General features: G+C 33.4%; 1 protein-coding gene across 1 annotated transcript in view; it reads right to left on the bottom strand.

Annotated features, from left to right (window-relative positions):
• Positions 1-2,375: 2,375 nt before the first annotated feature.
• LOC130445663 (neural/ectodermal development factor IMP-L2) overlaps positions 2,376-18,695 on the bottom strand; it is a 37,761-nt gene continuing 21,441 nt past the window's right edge. Inside the window, exons 2-5 of the mRNA XM_056781428.1 lie at positions 11,425-11,736; positions 8,311-8,530; positions 3,463-3,689; positions 2,376-2,544 (exon numbers count right to left, since the gene is read on the bottom strand). Of these exons, the coding sequence (XP_056637406.1) occupies positions 2,533-2,544; positions 3,463-3,689; positions 8,311-8,530; positions 11,425-11,736 (771 nt within the window). The 3' untranslated portion in view covers positions 2,376-2,532. The remainder of the gene's footprint in view (positions 2,545-3,462; positions 3,690-8,310; positions 8,531-11,424; positions 11,737-18,695) is intronic.

Raw genomic sequence — 18,695 nt, 5'->3', positions numbered from 1 at the left:
GGATTATTTAAATAATATGTCATTTTCAGCTGGTTTCTAACAATAAACATCAAGTATCCAACCCACACGGTTTTCAACTTAAAATGAATAAAATTTCTACATACCTTTTAACAATTTCACTTGATGGGTAAAAACGGGGTTCATTTTAGTAGGAGCAGGGCAGCGGACAATTCTATTGGTCGACAGGAAGCGTCATTTGATACATAAAAAAATAACATTTACTTTGAGGTTAGATTAGCCGATTAACCATTTTGAACCTTGTTGTATTTTAAACTAGGGTCATACTGATTTTATTCCTTCTGTGAGGTATTAACTTGATTTGTCGTAAACAATCTTTAAAAATTGACATTACGTATATTTAATAAAAGTAGTTTCTTCGTTTTTCGATTCACATATTATCATATTAAATATCTGTTTACATAAAAACATGTGTTATAAAACTTTATTTGTATTTTATAAAGGAAGCAAGTATAGTAAATCGCTAAGTAATTCATTGGAAATTTTATTTTTGTATTATATATATAGTGATTTTTGGTAAAATTAAGGTTTGAAAAATTTATATTATCTGAATTGAAAAGTGGGCGTATTTGATATAGTCTAAAAGGATCGCCATCACCTGGTAGCGCATATAAATTTGATGGAGGGGGAAAATGTAGGGGAAACGCCTGACAACTATTTGATAAACGACAAGGAAAGAGAAAAACAGCGCTAGCGCATTAAATGTGCAGTAGTAGATTGTGAGTAGAACTGGGTCAGGAGTCGTTATCTTTTGCAATGTTTGTTTGAAATTCGACGTTTCACAATACTTATTAAAGATATATAAAAAGTTGTCATTGATAAAATTAAATTAGCCGAAATTACTGATCGTTTTTATTCATATCAATATTGATTACATAATATGCCAAACCCTATACAAAGTGACATTTGAGGTGGTATAAATATTAATGGCGCCGAAATAAATATGAAAGGTAATCGATATTGATTTGTTTTTTATTTTCTACATTCACAGAAAACTACAAATGTCATAATACAAGGTGTCTACAAGAAATTATGAAATATAAATATCTCTTTAGATAAAATGCCGGGGAGATAAAGGTTTAGGTTATTATTTAATATTTAAATTTCGCTCATACTGATTTTTCATGTTTTTGTTTATCATTTTATTATTTGCGTACTTGTTCATAATTATGAAAGTACAATAAATCGGGAAACAAAATTAAATATAATTAAGAGTATTTTTGAAAATCAAAATGAAAAATATACCAATCACAACAGGGATTTCAGTATTTTCAATACAATTTATAAATAATTTTCATAAATTATAGTACGATGGCGCCATCTAGCATCCGAAAATCATAGTGGGATATTCAAAATTACTGTTAACATCTCTGGTATTTTAGTTAATTCTCCTGTAGATGGAACTAGGGCTTCTAGTTGAGCTGTAAGTTGCGATTGTATTTTTTGTTATTCAAATGACGTCATTTGAAAACAATACTGCTGAATATGAGTCAAAAAATGTTTAGAATCTGGTCCATTTCCGGAAACCAATGAATTTAATGGCTTTGGTGGCGGTACCAATGGCGTCAATCACAATCCATAAGTGTCATTTTTAAAATTGCGATATTGACATACAACGTTCATTGGTCCAATAGTATCGATTCCGTTCTTACGTAAGAAATATGGTTGGAAATATATATTTAAGAGTTCAAATCACATTAAAATCTTATTATATAATGGACACTGCTAGGTTAGATGTATTAAATATGACTCTCAAGCCGCGCCGTCGTTGACGCTTGTTTTTATTGCGGCCGCGTTTCTGATTTTAAAAGCTTGAACTCGCGTTTTACACATTAAGCAAGCATTTGAATCGCAGGTATTAAATCTTTACGGAAAATAGCATATGTATTTAGTCAATGAGCTGACGCAAGAAAAAGTGAATTTCACTTATGTCAGGTTTCATAAGGAATATTTAACTCCACCCACCCCACAATGAGCGTTCCGTTGTATATCTTGGACTCGCAGCATTGCGAGCTCTGCGACTGTCATTACTGTCATTTTCAAAATCGAAAATTCTACAGTAAATTTAAGAAAATTATTTCATTCTTCTTTATAATCGAGTATATTACTTATTATGTTAGTAACGTTCATGTTGGTCTATCCAAACTTATTAACACTCCATATTAAATTTAACATATTTGTAATACTCCTATATGGACAGTCGGTATGGGAAAAAACGTACCCACGTTACGGTGCCGACAATATTCATTTTCTCTTTCGTTCGGAACACTTTGTATATACTGCGCATTCTTGAGAATGCGTAAAACCAAGCTTGAACCTCGGAGTATCGAAAAAAATTTAAAAAAATAAGATTTCTATTTCTTAAAATCTCTTTATTGGAATTTTTTACATCTATATAAATAAGTATATAAGTTATTAATCTATCAATACTTAAATTAATTTAAAAAAATATAGTCAATACGATTTTGAAGTCCTTAAGAAAATTTGACTAGAATTGTCGATCTCGTTTGTCGATTATTTGGAACCCTGTAACAAAAAAATCTTTAAATAATCAGAAACAATACTAATTACACGAATTAATATCATACTTTATACTTTAAATGGATTTTTTTTCTTAAAATCGTGATTTTTTTGAAAAATATTTGTCCTAAAACTGCTAGAATCCATCAAATTCTTTATATTAAAGTTAATTCTAGACGGAATATTAATTTTGGTGGAAATGGCACTTACGAAACCCGTTGATTTAAAAGAAAAAACCATTAAATGTTTGTTTTATTTACAGCTGATTTATTTTACGCGGCGAAGTCTTTTTAACAGTGCTCATTTTAAAGCTTATTTCATCTGCTCGCCGCTAGATGTCATTGAATACATCGATTAAATTTCAGACAAAATAAAAAACGGCTTTATCTTTAATATCTCGCTTAATATTGCACTTAGAACACTTTATAAAAAACTGATGTGTACAGTTTTTTACCAGCTACAATTTTTTTATCAGAGAATTATCGTTAAAACGGATATTTTTGGAGAGGTTCGCAAAAAAAACCGATGAAAAACATGAAAAAATTCCGAATTTTCAATTTGCAAATAACTTGAAAAGTATTGGGTTTTTTGAAAAACTTTATAGAACATTTTTTCTCAAAATTTAGCCTTCTATCGATATCCGAGGTTATTTTGAAAAAAAAATTTACACCAACGAGAAGGGGTGGCACTTTTGAAGTTAGAGGTTAAAGATGAGCTTAAAATTTCGTGTAAAACGGTTCACAGTAAAAAAATTCGGTATAATAACGCTTCAGTGACTGCAATATTAGATAATTCTGTAATAATAATGATCGTACTCAGTTTTTTTATTTATAATGTCAATGTTTACGAAAACTTTTCATTTTTTATGATTGTATACAGAGAAATTTTCATTAATTTTTTTATAACTTTTAGTAGTAAATTTACCTGCATTGGATATAAAAATGTTTCTATCGAGTCTTCACCAACTGAATTTTCTAACGCACACACGTAAGCGCCCATATCAGACCATTCTATAGATCTTATTCGAAGTTCTCCTTCTCGAGAAACTGAGTATTTCTCGTTGTTTTCGATCATTTTGCTGTTAGGATTTACCCAAATAACGCTGGGTTTTGGATTTCCGACGTATTTACAAGGCAAAACGACATCATTACCTGCAAATAAAATAAAATATTGCTAGCCAATCAAATTCACCCTGTACCTAAAGATAGATGTTGAATATTGACAAAAAAAAAGAAAAACATAAAATTTTCAAAGGTTTCCCATCTAATAAATGCACTAATGACGCCAAAGTTTCTGATTTTAACGAAATATGTACCTGTACCACAAATGGTCTCTGTTTAAACACCTGTTTTTATAAAGGAGCTTTACAACCTCTACAACTCAACAATGACTTAATACAATCCTCAAATTCGATCACACTTCTTGTTCTACATATTGAAAAAAATTATCCTCTGCTTGTTTTGCCTTTAAATGCCAAAAAACTATTGAATCATCTACATTCAGAATTAAAAATGACAAATGCAGTTAATAAGTTCCGAAGATTGACAAAGATATTTCTGCTTGAAAGACCTCTGTAAAACAATAAAGTTTATCTCTCTCTCACTCACTCTCTCTCAAGATTCAGTATTAGTTTATAACAAAGTAAAAGAGTTCCAACAAAAACTGTTCAAAAACCTTTTTCTTTTAACTCTCCCAACACTAACTCATAGTTCACATTCTGTTGGAACTTCAGTCATAATTAAAATTCCACCAAGAAGATTGAAAAACTTTAAAAAAGACTGGGAAATATACTTTAACGAAATTAACGAAGCAGTACACTTGAAGATATGGCTTGAGGAACCAGAAGAAATCGAAAGCACAATAGAACTATTTAGCTAACAACTTCAGCTGAATCTGCTCCGAGGGTTGCTAGTTAAATTTTGAGAACACATAAAAACAAATGTTCATAACTGGATAGTCTCCATTAAGATCCAATTCCATTTCGATTGAGGTACCTTCAAAACGTGAGACTTAAGGTGCCAATCGAAGACTGTACGCCGAATGACCCATCTATTCGATTTTTGGACCGTTTAAAAACGTTTTTGTTTGAACTGATGTGTGTGAGTTGGCATTGTCGTGATGGAGAATGATTCGTCTTCTGCGATTGGTTTCCTAAATTTTTTTAGCACGTCTGACAAAAACATGCTGGTATACCAATCAGATTTGATCATTCTGCGTTGCTACCAACTATAATCGACTTGAACCATGAGCTAGAAGCGTTGAAGAGAAAGTAAATTTATCTGTAGATCAGTACTACAGTTTTCTAACCGATAAGTCACTATTTAGATAAAAAAGTGAAACCAAACGTATCAAATCAAATCAGTGTAAGACTTTCCTTGAAAGACTGTACGCCGAATGACCCATCTATTCGATTTTTGGACTGTTTAAAAACGTTTTTGTTTGAACTGATATGTGTGAGTTGGCATTGTCGTGATGGAGAATGATTCGTATTCTGCGATTGGTTTTTAACACGCTTGGCAAAAAAATGCTGGTATACCAATCAGATTTGACCATTCTGCGTTACTACCAACTATAATCGACTTGAACCATGAGCTAGAAGCGTTGAAGAGAAAGTAAATTTATCTGTAGATCACTACTACAGTTTTCTAACCGATAAGTCACTATTTAGATAAAAAAGTGAAACCAAACGTATCAAATCAAATCAGTGTAAGACTTTCCTTGAAAGACTGTACGCCGAATGACCCATCTATTCGATTTTTGGACTGTTTAAAAACGTTTTTGTTTGAACTGATGTGTGTGAGTTGGCATTGTCGTGATGGAGAATGATTCGTATTCTACGATTGGTTTTTAACACGCCTGGCAAAAAAATGCTGGTATACCAATCAGATTTGACCATTCTGCGTTACTACCAACTATAATCGACTTGAACCGTGAGCTAGAAGCGTTGAAGAGAAAGTAAATTTATCTGTAGATCACTACTACAGTTTTCTAAGCGATAAGTCACTATTTAGATAAAAAAGTGAAACCAAACGTATCAAATCCAATCAGTGTAAGACTTTCCTTGAAAGACTGTACGCCGAATGACCCATCTATTCGATTTTTGGACCGTTTAAAAACGTTTTTGTTTGAACTGATGTGTGTGAGTTGGCATTGTCGTGATGGAGAATGATTCGTCTTCTGCGATTGGTTTCCTAAATTTTTTTAGCACGTCTGACAAAAACATGCTGGTATACCAATCAGATTTGATCATTCTGCGTTGCTACCAACTATAATCGACTTGAACCATGAGCTAGAAGCGTTGAAGAGAAAGTAAATTTATCTGTAGATCAGTACTACAGTTTTCTAACCGATAAGTCACTATTTAGATAAAAAAGTGAAACCAAACGTATCAAATCAAATCAGTGTAAGACTTTCCTTGAAAGACTGTACGCCGAATGACCCATCTATTCGATTTTTGGACTGTTTAAAAACGTTTTTGTTTGAACTGATATGTGTGAGTTGGCATTGTCGTGATGGAGAATGATTCGTATTCTGCGATTGGTTTTTAACACGCTTGGCAAAAAAATGCTGGTATACCAATCAGATTTGACCATTCTGCGTTACTACCAACTATAATCGACTTGAACCATGAGCTAGAAGCGTTGAAGAGAAAGTAAATTTATCTGTAGATCACTACTACAGTTTTCTAACCGATAAGTCACTATTTAGATAAAAAAGTGAAACCAAACGTATCAAATCAAATCAGTGTAAGACTTTCCTTGAAAGACTGTACGCCGAATGACCCATCTATTCGATTTTTGGACTGTTTAAAAACGTTTTTGTTTGAACTGATGTGTGTGAGTTGGCATTGTCGTGATGGAGAATGATTCGTATTCTACGATTGGTTTTTAACACGCCTGGCAAAAAAATGCTGGTATACCAATCAGATTTGACCATTCTGCGTTACTACCAACTATAATCGACTTGAACCGTGAGCTAGAAGCGTTGAAGAGAAAGTAAATTTATCTGTAGATCACTACTACAGTTTTCTAAGCGATAAGTCACTATTTAGATAAAAAAGTGAAACCAAACGTATCAAATCCAATCAGTGTAAGACTTTCCTTGAAAGACTGTACGCCGAATGACCCATCTATTCGATTTTTGGACCGTTTAAAAACGTTTTTGTTTGAACTGATGTGTGTGAGTTGGCATTGTCGTGATGGAGAATGATTCGTCTTCTGCGATTGGTTTCCTAAATTTTTTTAGCACGTCTGACAAAAACATGCTGGTATACCAATCAGATTTGATCATTCTGCGTTGCTACCAACTATAATCGACTTGAACCATGAGCTAGAAGCGTTGAAGAGAAAGTAAATTTATCTGTAGATCACTACTACAGTTTTCTAACCGATAAGTCACTATTTAGATAAAAAAGTGAAACCAAACGTATCAAATCCAATCAGTGTAAAACTTTCCTTGAAAGACTGTACGCCGAATGACCCATCTATTCGATTTTTGGAGTGTTTAAAAACGTTTTTGTTTGAACTGATGTGTGTGAGTTGGCATTGTCGGGATGGAGAATGATTCGTCTTCTGCGATTGGTTTCCTAAATTTTTTTAGCACGTCTGGCAAAAAAATGCTGGTATACCAATCAGAATTGACCATTCTGCGTTGCTACCAACTATAATCGACTTGAACCATGAGCTAGAAGCGTTGAAGAGAAAGTAAATTTATCTGTAGATCACTACTACAGTTTTCTAACCGATAAGTCACTATTTAGATAAAAAAGTGAAACCAAACGTATCAAATCAAATCAGTGTAAGACTTTCCTTGAAAGACTGTACGCCGAATGACCCATCTATTCGATTTTTGGACTGTTTAAAAACGTTTTTGTTTGAACTGATATGTGTGAGTTGGCATTGTCGTGATGGAGAATGATTCGTATTCTGCGATTGGTTTTTAACACGCCTGGCAAAAAAATGCTGGTATACCAATCAGATTTGACCATTCTGCGTTACTACCAACTATAATCGACTTGAACCATGAGCTAGAAGCGTTGAAGAGAAAGTAAATTTATCTGTAGATCACTACTACAGTTTTCTAACCGATAAGTCACTATTTAGATAAAAAAGTGAAACCAAACGTATCAAATCCACTCAATGCAAGACTTTCCATGAAAGCAATGACTCCCAAAGAAGTACATAATGAAAATAATCGACAAAATCACTGGGTATTAACCAAATAACCGTCAAAATGCTGAAAGAATTAACAAAAAGGGGTATTTATGCTTAAATACATTTAGAGCACAATTATAAGACTGTGCAACAATGTTCAAATTTTTGTCCACAGGAATGGATTTCCTGCCATTAATTTGGATTCCAATACAAACATTTGAGAGTACAACAAGTCTACTGACTCGCAGTGCTGAGAAGAACAAAGAATACTGCTCAAATGATCCAAAGTAATAAAAAATTTTTGATCGTAAATCAATGTTTTCGATAAAAGATATAACATCTCTTATGGGGAATAGTTAATAATGGTACTTTCCAGTACCACGTAATAAGTTCTTTGCGAAATTGTGGACGTGAACTTGAGAAGATCGCATTTTTCACTCTTCTCAGCCATAAATCTCCCCCTTTTTTATCTCCTAAGTATTTTTCTTTCAATTCTCTTCGTCTGCTTTGTTAAGAATCCACGTTTGGCCTCCGTAGTTCACTGTTGGTATCCTTTCTGGAGATTTTTTCGGATACTTAATATTGATAATAATTCGAAATTAAAATTCCGAAAACTTACCGATAACGTCCATGTATGTACTGGCCCAAAAAGTTACGCGAGGTAAATGATGCGCTCCGAGAATTTTTGCATTTAATAATTGCGTAAAATTCATTTCTCTACCATCTGTAACTATCAGTTTAGTCGCCGCCGTGTCTACCTTCGAACCAGACTCTGCTACACATCGATAAATATCCTGATGACGAGGTAGTAAGTAATTTATGACTAATCGAGACGTTACCTGAAATGGAAAATATCGTGAAAGAACATAATCAAACATAAAATCGGACTATCATTCAATTATAACACGTGCCCCAATAGTTTTGTCACAAAATATTCAACCGTATATTTAATAACTCGCAAAGTTAATAAATTAAACTAATTAGAGGGGCCCCTGATCCACAATTAGTCGTCTCTCGTTATATCTAAGACTTCTAGTATACGGTGTAGATATTAAGCGCTGCTACAGAAAAAGTACGCATACGCCAAAGGCTAACGAATGTCAGTTGTTTAGTCTGATACCTACTCAATCGAACGCGATGTCTACTGTGTCTGTAGACAAAGCAGTGTAGCCGTATAGTTAGTTTATATAGTGGCTGTTTTGTAACCTAACTGTAACCTGTAACCTAACCTAAACAAATTCGTATGATTCGTTGTGAGAATTTTCTTAAATGAAAAATGTAAATCTTTGATCACCAATCCATTTTTTCACGTCTGGGAACAGAAAATAATCCGAGGGGGCTAAATCTACCGAATAGGGTGCATGAGGTAACAATTCGAACTTCAATTCATTAATTTTGGGCGAGGTTTGTTAGACGAAATTTGTTTACAAAATTTCTGTGGTTATATATTTACGCATGCGTTGAGTGATTTTTAGTAAAATTTGTGTCTGTACACAAAGCAGTGTAGCCGTAGCCTTCGTTTTTATTTGTTTTGTAGTAAAAATGATCGAAGTAAAAATAAACCTAACCTAACTTAACCTAAACAGATTGTTCTGAAATTTCATACAGAATATTTGTTGCGTTCACGTGTTTTTGAGTGGCTTAAACGTGTCCAAGATTGCCAAGAATATGTTGAAGATGATTCACGTTCGGGTAATGGAAATTTTAACATGCGAAAAATGTGTGCCTATAATTCTCACATTTGAACAAGAAGAAGGTTGCAAAATATCGGTATTGACACTTTGATTGCGATTGAATCTTTCATAAAGTCAAATCTGTGTTACAAGGAACAAAATTTGAGTCTGTTGGATCTGCGAAAAAAAAGCGACGTTCGTCTTGGAGGAACTAACAAAAAAATATTTCCTGCACTGTTTAGAAGTGTCCAAAAATTTTGACTTGATCGACCTGTGGCAAATTGTTTCGGTACAAAAAGGTGTGCTATTCTGTTTTAACCAATATTGAGTTGTCATTGTTTAATACGAGAATGGTGCCAGAAGTAGACGGCCCAACAAAGGAATCCCAAAAATTTTTGAATCGTAATCTCCTTTTAGCTCCATACTTCCCATCCCAGCGATGTTCAATAAGTTTGATACCCTTTTTATAATAAGCCACCGATTCATTTTTTCAAATCTGAGAATAGAAAATAATCCGAGGTGTCTAAATCTGGCGAATAGGGTGCATGAGATGGCAATACAAATTTGATTCTTTAATTTTGGCCGAGGTTTGTTTACAAAGTTTCTGACATCAATATGAAGATGTCAGCACTCACCAAATATAAGTGGGGATACATTTACGCATGAGTTTGAGGGATTTTCATTAAAATTTGTAGCCATTTTGGACGGTTAGTTTCTGTTTTGATAATCGTATGATTCGTTCTGAAGATTTTCTTGAAAATGAATATTGATAGAAGAATATAGAAGATGTATAGTATATGAAAAATGTAAATCTTTGATCAAAAAGACATTTTTTCAAGTCTGGGAACAGAAAATAATCCGAGGTGTCTAAATCTGGCGAATAGGGTGCATGAGATGGCAATACAAATTTGATTCTTTAATTTTGGCCGAGGTTTGTTTACAAAGTTTCTGACATCAATATGAAGATGTCAGCACTCACCAAATATAAGTGGGGATACATTTACGCATGAGTTTGAGGGATTTTCATTAAAATTTGTAGCCATTTTGGACGGTTAGTTTCTGTTTTGATAATCGTATGATTCGTTCTGAAGATTTTCTTGAAAATGGATATTGATAGAAGAATATAGAAGATGTATAGTATATGAAAAATGTAAATCTTTGATCAAAAAGACATTTTTTCAAGTCTGGGAACAGAAAATAATCCGAGGTGTCTAAATCTGGCGAATAGGGTGCATGGGGTACAATTCCAACTTTGATTCATTAATTTTGGCTATTGCAATAACGGATGTGTGACCTGGTGCATTGTCTTGATGAAACAAAATTTTGTTCTTAGCTCAATTCGGTAGTTTTTGCTTGATTTATTCGCTCAAACGTTGCAATAAGTTCGCATAATACTCGACGTTGATAGTTTTTTTCTTTTCAATGAAATTATGCCACGCGTATCCCTAAAAACGCCGCCATCACCTTGCCTGCAGATGAAACGGACTTTGACTTAGTCCATAGTGACTCTCGTAAAATGTATCCGCGTTAGTTGACAAGAGCAACTCGGTATCCGTGCTGTCTTTTTCGGCATTTTAGACAATTTCTTCACGCCCTAATTTGCTAAAAAAAACCTGACTCTGCTTTCTGGTCTTCCTACAAGTTTTTCTGCTTTCCCTGTTCCGTTCCAACAACATCAAATCCATCATTCAATATATGCTAGGTGGGGAACGAATTTGAGTATTGAATAGACATACACGATAAAAATAACCCCATGTCCATATGATTATTAGTTCTGTAAATTCAAGGTTATTGTCGTTGTTATCATCGTGAGGACATGAAATTTCTGAAGCTACAAACTATTGGGGTACATTGGAACATTGCCTAAAGGGCTGCGAAGAAATAGACTTGAAAATTGGACCAGCAGTCATTTTTTATTAACAAGTCTTCTTGTCTTCTACATATCGTTTGGATCTTCCCTAAATATTCCCGGTGATCGATTTAACATTGAAATAAATTGTAGTACTTTGAATTTTATTTAAAACAATGATTCTCTCGTATAATATATAAAGGTTCCTTACCTGTGCCAAAGCTGGATTCCTAGCTACTATATTAGTTTCGAATGCCTCATTTTCGGTGATTTTTCTATTCGATTTGTACCATTCGATGGTGGGAGGCGGCGAGCCCATTGCTTCGCAATGAAGTTCCATATGAGATCCGACTTTTTTATTCATAACAACAACCGGAGGATTATTGATCTTCACCCATTCCCCCGTTGAAAAACTGAGGTTTTCCTCTGCGCTACTACCTACATCGTTACTAATATCGTCGACTATCCTTCTACATTCGAAGTGGTTGAAAGTGAAAGCAATAAATAATACTGATAGTAACATCTGCAACAAAACAATCAAAATTAATTCATCAAAAGAAATTACGAAAATTGTCCGCGAAGAGTTTCAAATTTTTTTACAAAAACGCGCTCCTCGAGAAGGTCCCACGGGAAGAAATCTCAAGGTGTCAGACCACTCAACGAATCCATTCTCCAAAATGAACATTAAGTACCGCGAAACTCCATCCTGCATGAAATGACGGATATTAGCGAGTGTTCATTTGCCCACGTAAATCTTTCCAGTTTGGCCTGTTACGTTGCCCTCAAAAAAGTACGGAACCACGAGACCTCCCGCATGGATATCTAGCCAAAAACGCAGCCCAGGAAGTTTTAATTCTTCTCCTATGAAACGTGAGGATCGAAATCATCCTCGGGAAGTGCGTGGAGGAAAACGTGGACGCCAGCGCCACTCTTTCCATATATTCGTTGTCCAGACCACTACGCGTCGGCAACAGAGCCCGTTTTTAAGAATTTCTGATACTTATTTCACATTGATGAACGATTTGGTAGCGGTGAATTCGGAAATTGTTGTTGACACTCAGTAAACATAGTTTCGTAATCCGCTGTTGATTGTATAATACCCAGCTTGGCAAGATGGGCGGGGTATTTACCAGGACCAATCTTCATTTTAAGTATATTTGCTGAGAGAGAGGTTAAAGTTTGGTATGATAAGGAGAATTTTTGTGAGGGGGGAGGGGTTTGTTGGAGTAGGTCCTGATATAGGAATAGCACCTCTGCGGAGCTGGGGTTATACTAGCTGAATAAAATTACGAAGTTATGTATTCAAAAATTAGTACAGTGAACCAAGCAAATCACCTCGAAAATGATACAAAAAACAAACTTGATTTGGTGCCAATATATGCTTCTACCCAGGGGTGAATACCACCCTTACTCGGGGATGGAAATTTAAACTTTCGAAATAATACCAGGAATTAATAGACAATTGAATTTTATGAAGAAAATGTGAAATGAAGTTTTTTATTGAACTCAATAATTTCTGAGTTATTCGCGATTGAAAATTTAAAAAAAAAACACGTTTTTCAACATTTTTTCACGAAAAACTCGAAAATTACACATTTTCTGGAAAAAATTATTCTCATCAAAATTGCAGTTTATAGAAAAACAAAAAAATTAGTCACTTTAGATTGAATTTTTTACATAATATTCACCAATTTGTGAGTCACTGAAAGCCAATTTTTTCTTTTTTGTAAATTTATGCAAAGGTTTGAGCTCAAATAACGGAAAAACTATCGATTTTTCATAAAAAATTGTAATATACTTTTTTAAAGTACTTTTCCAGACCTTTAAAATGAGCTTTTATAAAATCGTCTAGCATGAAAATTAAGCGAGTTATGATGAAAATAAGTTAAGTAACTCGAATTTGAAAAAAAAATGTCTGTAAATTATACCATACGCGGCAAAATTAAAATTAATCGTAGCCCATGTAAAATTATCTTTATTTAAGCCCTAACAACACGTTCCAAAAGTTTGAATGGTTTGGAACACATATATTTTGAAAAAAGTTGTTTAATGTGAAATTTTTTTTTCGACTTTTTAAAAGAAACGTTATTTTTTCAAAATATCTCAAAAACTATTGGATCAACGAAAGAATTTTTTGTAACTAAAATTTAGCTTTTATTTTACTGAACATTTTGCTTTTTTTTAAACTCACGTAGCTTGAAAATTAAACGAGATATAAGCGTTTAAAGTATTGATTTCAATGCCAAGGTAGAGTCTTTTTTACCCTTTAACATGAAAATTCTCTGAAGAAAAGGGTCTAGATTACAGGGTTACAACTCAAATGGTGTTGTAGCTTATGAAATTCCCTACAAAATGATGCATAGATGAATGCAAAAAGCTTAAAGGGAAGCCGAGTTATTATTAAAAAACCGAATAGACGAATTATAAAGTTAAATTATTGATGTATACTTTAAAAATCATGTTAATTTTATACTTAATTTAATGTTGTAAAATAAATATTTTTAATTATCTATAAAGTATGAAGTTTAAAAGGTTTAATATTTATAGGGGGTAAAAAATTGTAGAAACATTTCATTATATCAGAAGCAACAATTCATTTTCAGTAGTTTTTAGGAGTTGAATTAAATTAAAACGTTATTTATCACGTTTGTTATATAAATATTGAATATAAGAAACAAAAAATATTTGAGGAGTGCCTCAGAATTCGATTCAACATTGTTTTTTGTTGTTGTAGATTCCCACCCAAGCAAAAAATAACGAAGGAAACTAAAGAGAAAATTGTAATTGAATTTTAATATTCTAAGTATTTTTTAAACGTCACAATCTTTTTAGAAAAAAACTTAATAATATCCGTAGTGAATGGGTTGATCTAAAATACAACAATTTAAAACCTTGATAATTTGTAAAGAATTTTAATCATGTGACATAGCGAACGTTTGTAAGCTCACGTATTTCTTTCTGAGAAGTTGAGAGGCATAAACTGATACCTGATCTTTTTGCTTAAGGGACAGAAATGAACGCGACCCCAATCACGTACCAATTTTTTTTTTCGTATCATTATGAGAAGTAGCCAAGTTTAAAAATTTTATGTTTTTCTCTCAACAATGTAAAAGAAATTTTGAAATAAATGTTTAACTATCAAAAAAAACATATTGGAAGTATCTTTATGGATTGCGTAATGATATACAGACTGTCCCACGACGAGTTAAAACTATCTGTATATGAGAAAATTCTTATAGTAAAATCATGAAATCGACTGTAACTTTGTTATTTTGAATAGAACACCCTATATATTAATACATATTTGAAAACTACGTAAAATTTTAGTGTACTTTTGTTTAAAAACTTTTTTCGAAAAATGCATACTTTTTGTGTAATTAATTTTTTTGTAAAAAATTTGACTGTTGCAGACCCTTATAATATAAATTATTTTTGACGAAGATACCCTTACAGATATGAAAATAGTTTCTATTCGGTTGCTTTACGTAAAGTCAGTCAAAAAATTCTTAATTTTATACAGGGTGTGTATAAAAAGTGTTCAAAGTTTAACTTTATAAATATCAAATTTCTTCATTTTTTTAAATAGAACCACCTGGTTTTTTCTATTTTAATGCATTCAGAGGTCAAAAATAATACAAATTCATGTATACTTTCCTATACCTAAACTTTTAGTCGTTTCCGAGATATTTGAGTTTATAAATTATTATAAAAATAAAACACCTTCATCTCTAAAAATTTACAGAAAACATTTAATAACTGAATAACGGTACGGGTTAGCTATAGGAAAGTATACATGAATTGGCCTTATTTTTTACCTCTGAATGCATTAAAATGGAAAAATCCGGGTGGCTCTATTTAAAAAAATAAGGAAATTTGATATTTATGAAGTTAAACTTTGAACACTTTTTATACACACCCTGTATAAAGTTAAGAATTTTTCAACATAGATTCAAATACCTCTGAATTTACTTAAAGCAACCGAATAGAAACTATTTTCATATCTTTAAGGGTATCTTCGTAAAAAAATAATTTATAAGGGTCTGCGTTTAAATCACATGTTTTGGTGGTAGCTCAATCGGAATGGAAAAAATGCTTCGAAATTTGATTCAAACGCATGCAAAAGTTTATTGACCTTAGTGGAGAATTATTTGAAAAACAATAAAGCCATTTCCAATTATTAATAATCGTTTTTATTTGTTGATCTCAAAACTTAAGTGACAACCCTCGTAAATTTTCAGAAAGAGCATTCAAAAGTCGATTTTTGTCGGCATTATTTAATTAAAATATAACTTATTTACCTTTCTAGTTAGTTTAATATTATTATATGGGAAGTTTTGGCTCAGGCTTTTATAAATAGACAAAAATTTTAATAAACAAAAATGAAAAAAAAAACACGTAATGTATATAGGTAATTTAAAAACAGAATAAATTTAATTTTTTTCTATCTAAACAAATTAAAAATGGAAAAAACCATTTCTTATACAACATTATTCTTAAACAACATAATGAATAATAAAAAAATTAAAAATAAAAACGTGTTTTAAGTTCTTGTTCTTTTTGGGTATCTTATTTTTATATTCATAAAACATGCTTCTAATAAACAGTTTATCAACATCTGAAATGAATTTATATAATGGATAATATATACCATATCTTCGGCAATTGACACGTTTTAACATCAGACAAGCTAAAACTTGTTTTGTGACTCTTGTTACAATAAACAAAGCTAGATTAGCATATACAAAATCATGGTAATTTGATTTTTTTTGTAAAATATTCAAGGACCTTCAGTAATACATAAAAAATTTATATTTTTTGAGGAGTTTTGAAAATCCATTTGAATATCAGACTATATCAAACACTCGAAACGGTTTGTTCTGGTTTACAGTGGAGAGTTGATGGACTGAAGACTTCTGTTCCTCTCAGGACTTCCGGAAATTGACTGTATCGTGGCCTCAAAAGTTTTTATCTGTGGAAATTCTTCCATAAAAATCTTCAAGGCAAACTAATTAACTAAATTTCCATTATTTCTGGAGAGTTCGGACATTCACCATAACTTTTTACAGAATCAGAAGTAATGTTCTTTTCATGTTCTGTTTGAAGCTCGCCACATTTTATCGTGGATTCCCTAACACAACTTACGATGTGCCAACTCGTGATCGTGGTTGTCATGAAGATTAGACAACTCGTGATTGAAAATTATGTACCTGGGGATTTTAATTGTCAAATAAACATAACCTAACCTAATTACCTCTATCGGTATGGAACTTTGCTTTACATCATTCTACTGGGGAACTCCAAAGAATTTTGCCACTTTTTTGTAATCTCAGTTTTTTAAATTTTAAATCATTGATTACAAGCAATTTGTTTCATCGCTGACTTTCATCGTGGATTCCCCAACTCCAAGCAAACTACTAACTAATTCCATTGCGACATCAACACTTTTACAAGATGACAATTTTTAAGAAGGCCACAACACAAAATAGAATTGGTTGGGAGTCAGCTATGTGTACATTAAAGTGAATTCTGTCTTCCAATTCTTGAGGTAAATTTCCCTCTGTAGCATAAACTTTTTCTTTAAGATACGATCCATTATCTCACGCAAGATCGTGATCGATTTTCAAGCGTCAAGTCTCCAGTATTACAACGATTAAACCAACGCTGTAACCTCCGCTCGTTTCCGGTTTTTCTACTATTTCTAACCTCAATATCTTACGAAAGATCGTGAACGATTTTCAAGCGTCAAACCTCCAGTATTTCAACAATTAAACCAACGCTGTAACCTCCGCTCGTTTCCGGTTTTTCTACTATTTCTAGCCTCAATATCTTACGCAAGATCGTGATCGATTTTCAAGCGTCAAGTCTCCAGTATTACAACGATTAAACCAACGCTGTAACCTCCGCTCGTTTCCGGTTTTTCTACTATTTCTAACTTCAATATCTTAGGCAAGATCGTGAACGATTTTCAAGCGTCAAATCTCCAGTATTTCAACGATTAAACCAACGCTGTAACCTCCGCTCGTTTTCGGTTTTTCTACTATTTCTAACCTCAATATCTTACGCAAGATCGTGAACGATATTCAAGCGTCAAATCTCCAGTATTACAACGATGAAACCAACGCTGTAACCTCCGCTCGTTTTCGGTTTTTCTACTATTTCTAACCTCAATATCTCACGCAAGATCGTGAACGATTTTCAAGCGTCAAATCTCCAGTATTACAACGATTAAACCAACGCTGTAACCTCCGCTCGTTTCCGGTTTTTCTACTATTTCTAACCTCAACATCTCACGCAAGATCGTGAACGATTTTCAAGCGTCAAATCTCCAGTATTACAACGATTAAACCAACGCTGTAACATCCGCTCGTTTCCGGTTTTTCTACTATTTCTAATCTCAATATCTCACGCAAGATCGTGAACGATTTTCAAGCGTCAAATCTCCAGTATTTCAACGATTAAACCAACGCTGTAACCTCCGCTCGTTTTCGGTTTTTCTACTATTTCTAACCTCAATATCTCACGCAAGATCGTGAACGATATTCAAGCGTCAAATCTCCAGTATTACAACGATTAAACCAACGCTGTAACCTCCGCTCGTTTCCGGTTTTTCTACTATTTCTAACCACAATATCTCACGCAAGATCGTAACCGTTTTTCAACCGTCAAATCTCCAGTATTTCAACGATTAAACCAACGCTGTAACCTCCGCTTGTTTCCGGTTTTCTACTATTTCTAACCTCAATATCTCAAGCAAGATCGTGAACGATTTTCAAGCGTCAAATCTCCAGTATTTCAACGATTAAACCAACGCTGTAACCTCCGCTTGTTTCCGGTTTTCTACTATTTCTAACCTCAATATCTCAAGCAAGATCGTGAACGATTTTCAAGCGTCAAATCTCCAGTATTACAACGATTAAACCAACGCTGTAACCTCCGCTCGTTTCCGGTTTTTCTACTATTTCTAACCTCAACATCTCACGCAAGATCGTGATCGATTTTCAAGCGTCAAGTCTCCAGTATTACAACGATTAAACCAACGCTGTAACCTCCGCTCGTTTCCGGTTTTTCTACTATTTCTAACTTCAATATCTTAGGCAAGATCGTGAACGATTTTCAAGCGTCAAATCTCCAGTATTTCAACGATTAAACCAACGCTGTAACCTCCGCTCGTTTTCGGTTTTTCTACTATTTCTAACCTCAATATCTTACGCAAGATCGTGAACGATATTCAAGCGTCAAATCTCCAGTATTACAACGATGAAACCAACGCTGTAACCTCCGCTCGTTTTCGGTTTTTCTACTATTTCTAACCTCAATATCTCACGCAAGATCGTGAACGATTTTCAAGCGTCAAATCTCCAGTATTACAACGATTAAACCAACGCTGTAACCTCCGCTCGTTTCCGGTTTTTCTACTATTTCTAACCTCAACATCTCACGCAAGATCGTGAACGATTTTCAAGCGTCAAATCTCCAGTATTA

The sequence above is a fragment of the Diorhabda sublineata genome, chromosome 6 (assembly GCF_026230105.1).
Source record: "Diorhabda sublineata isolate icDioSubl1.1 chromosome 6, icDioSubl1.1, whole genome shotgun sequence".
NCBI lineage: Eukaryota > Metazoa > Arthropoda > Insecta > Coleoptera > Chrysomelidae > Diorhabda > Diorhabda sublineata.
Note: the sequence above shows the minus strand (reverse complement) of the source record. Positions and strands in the feature narration are given on the sequence as shown.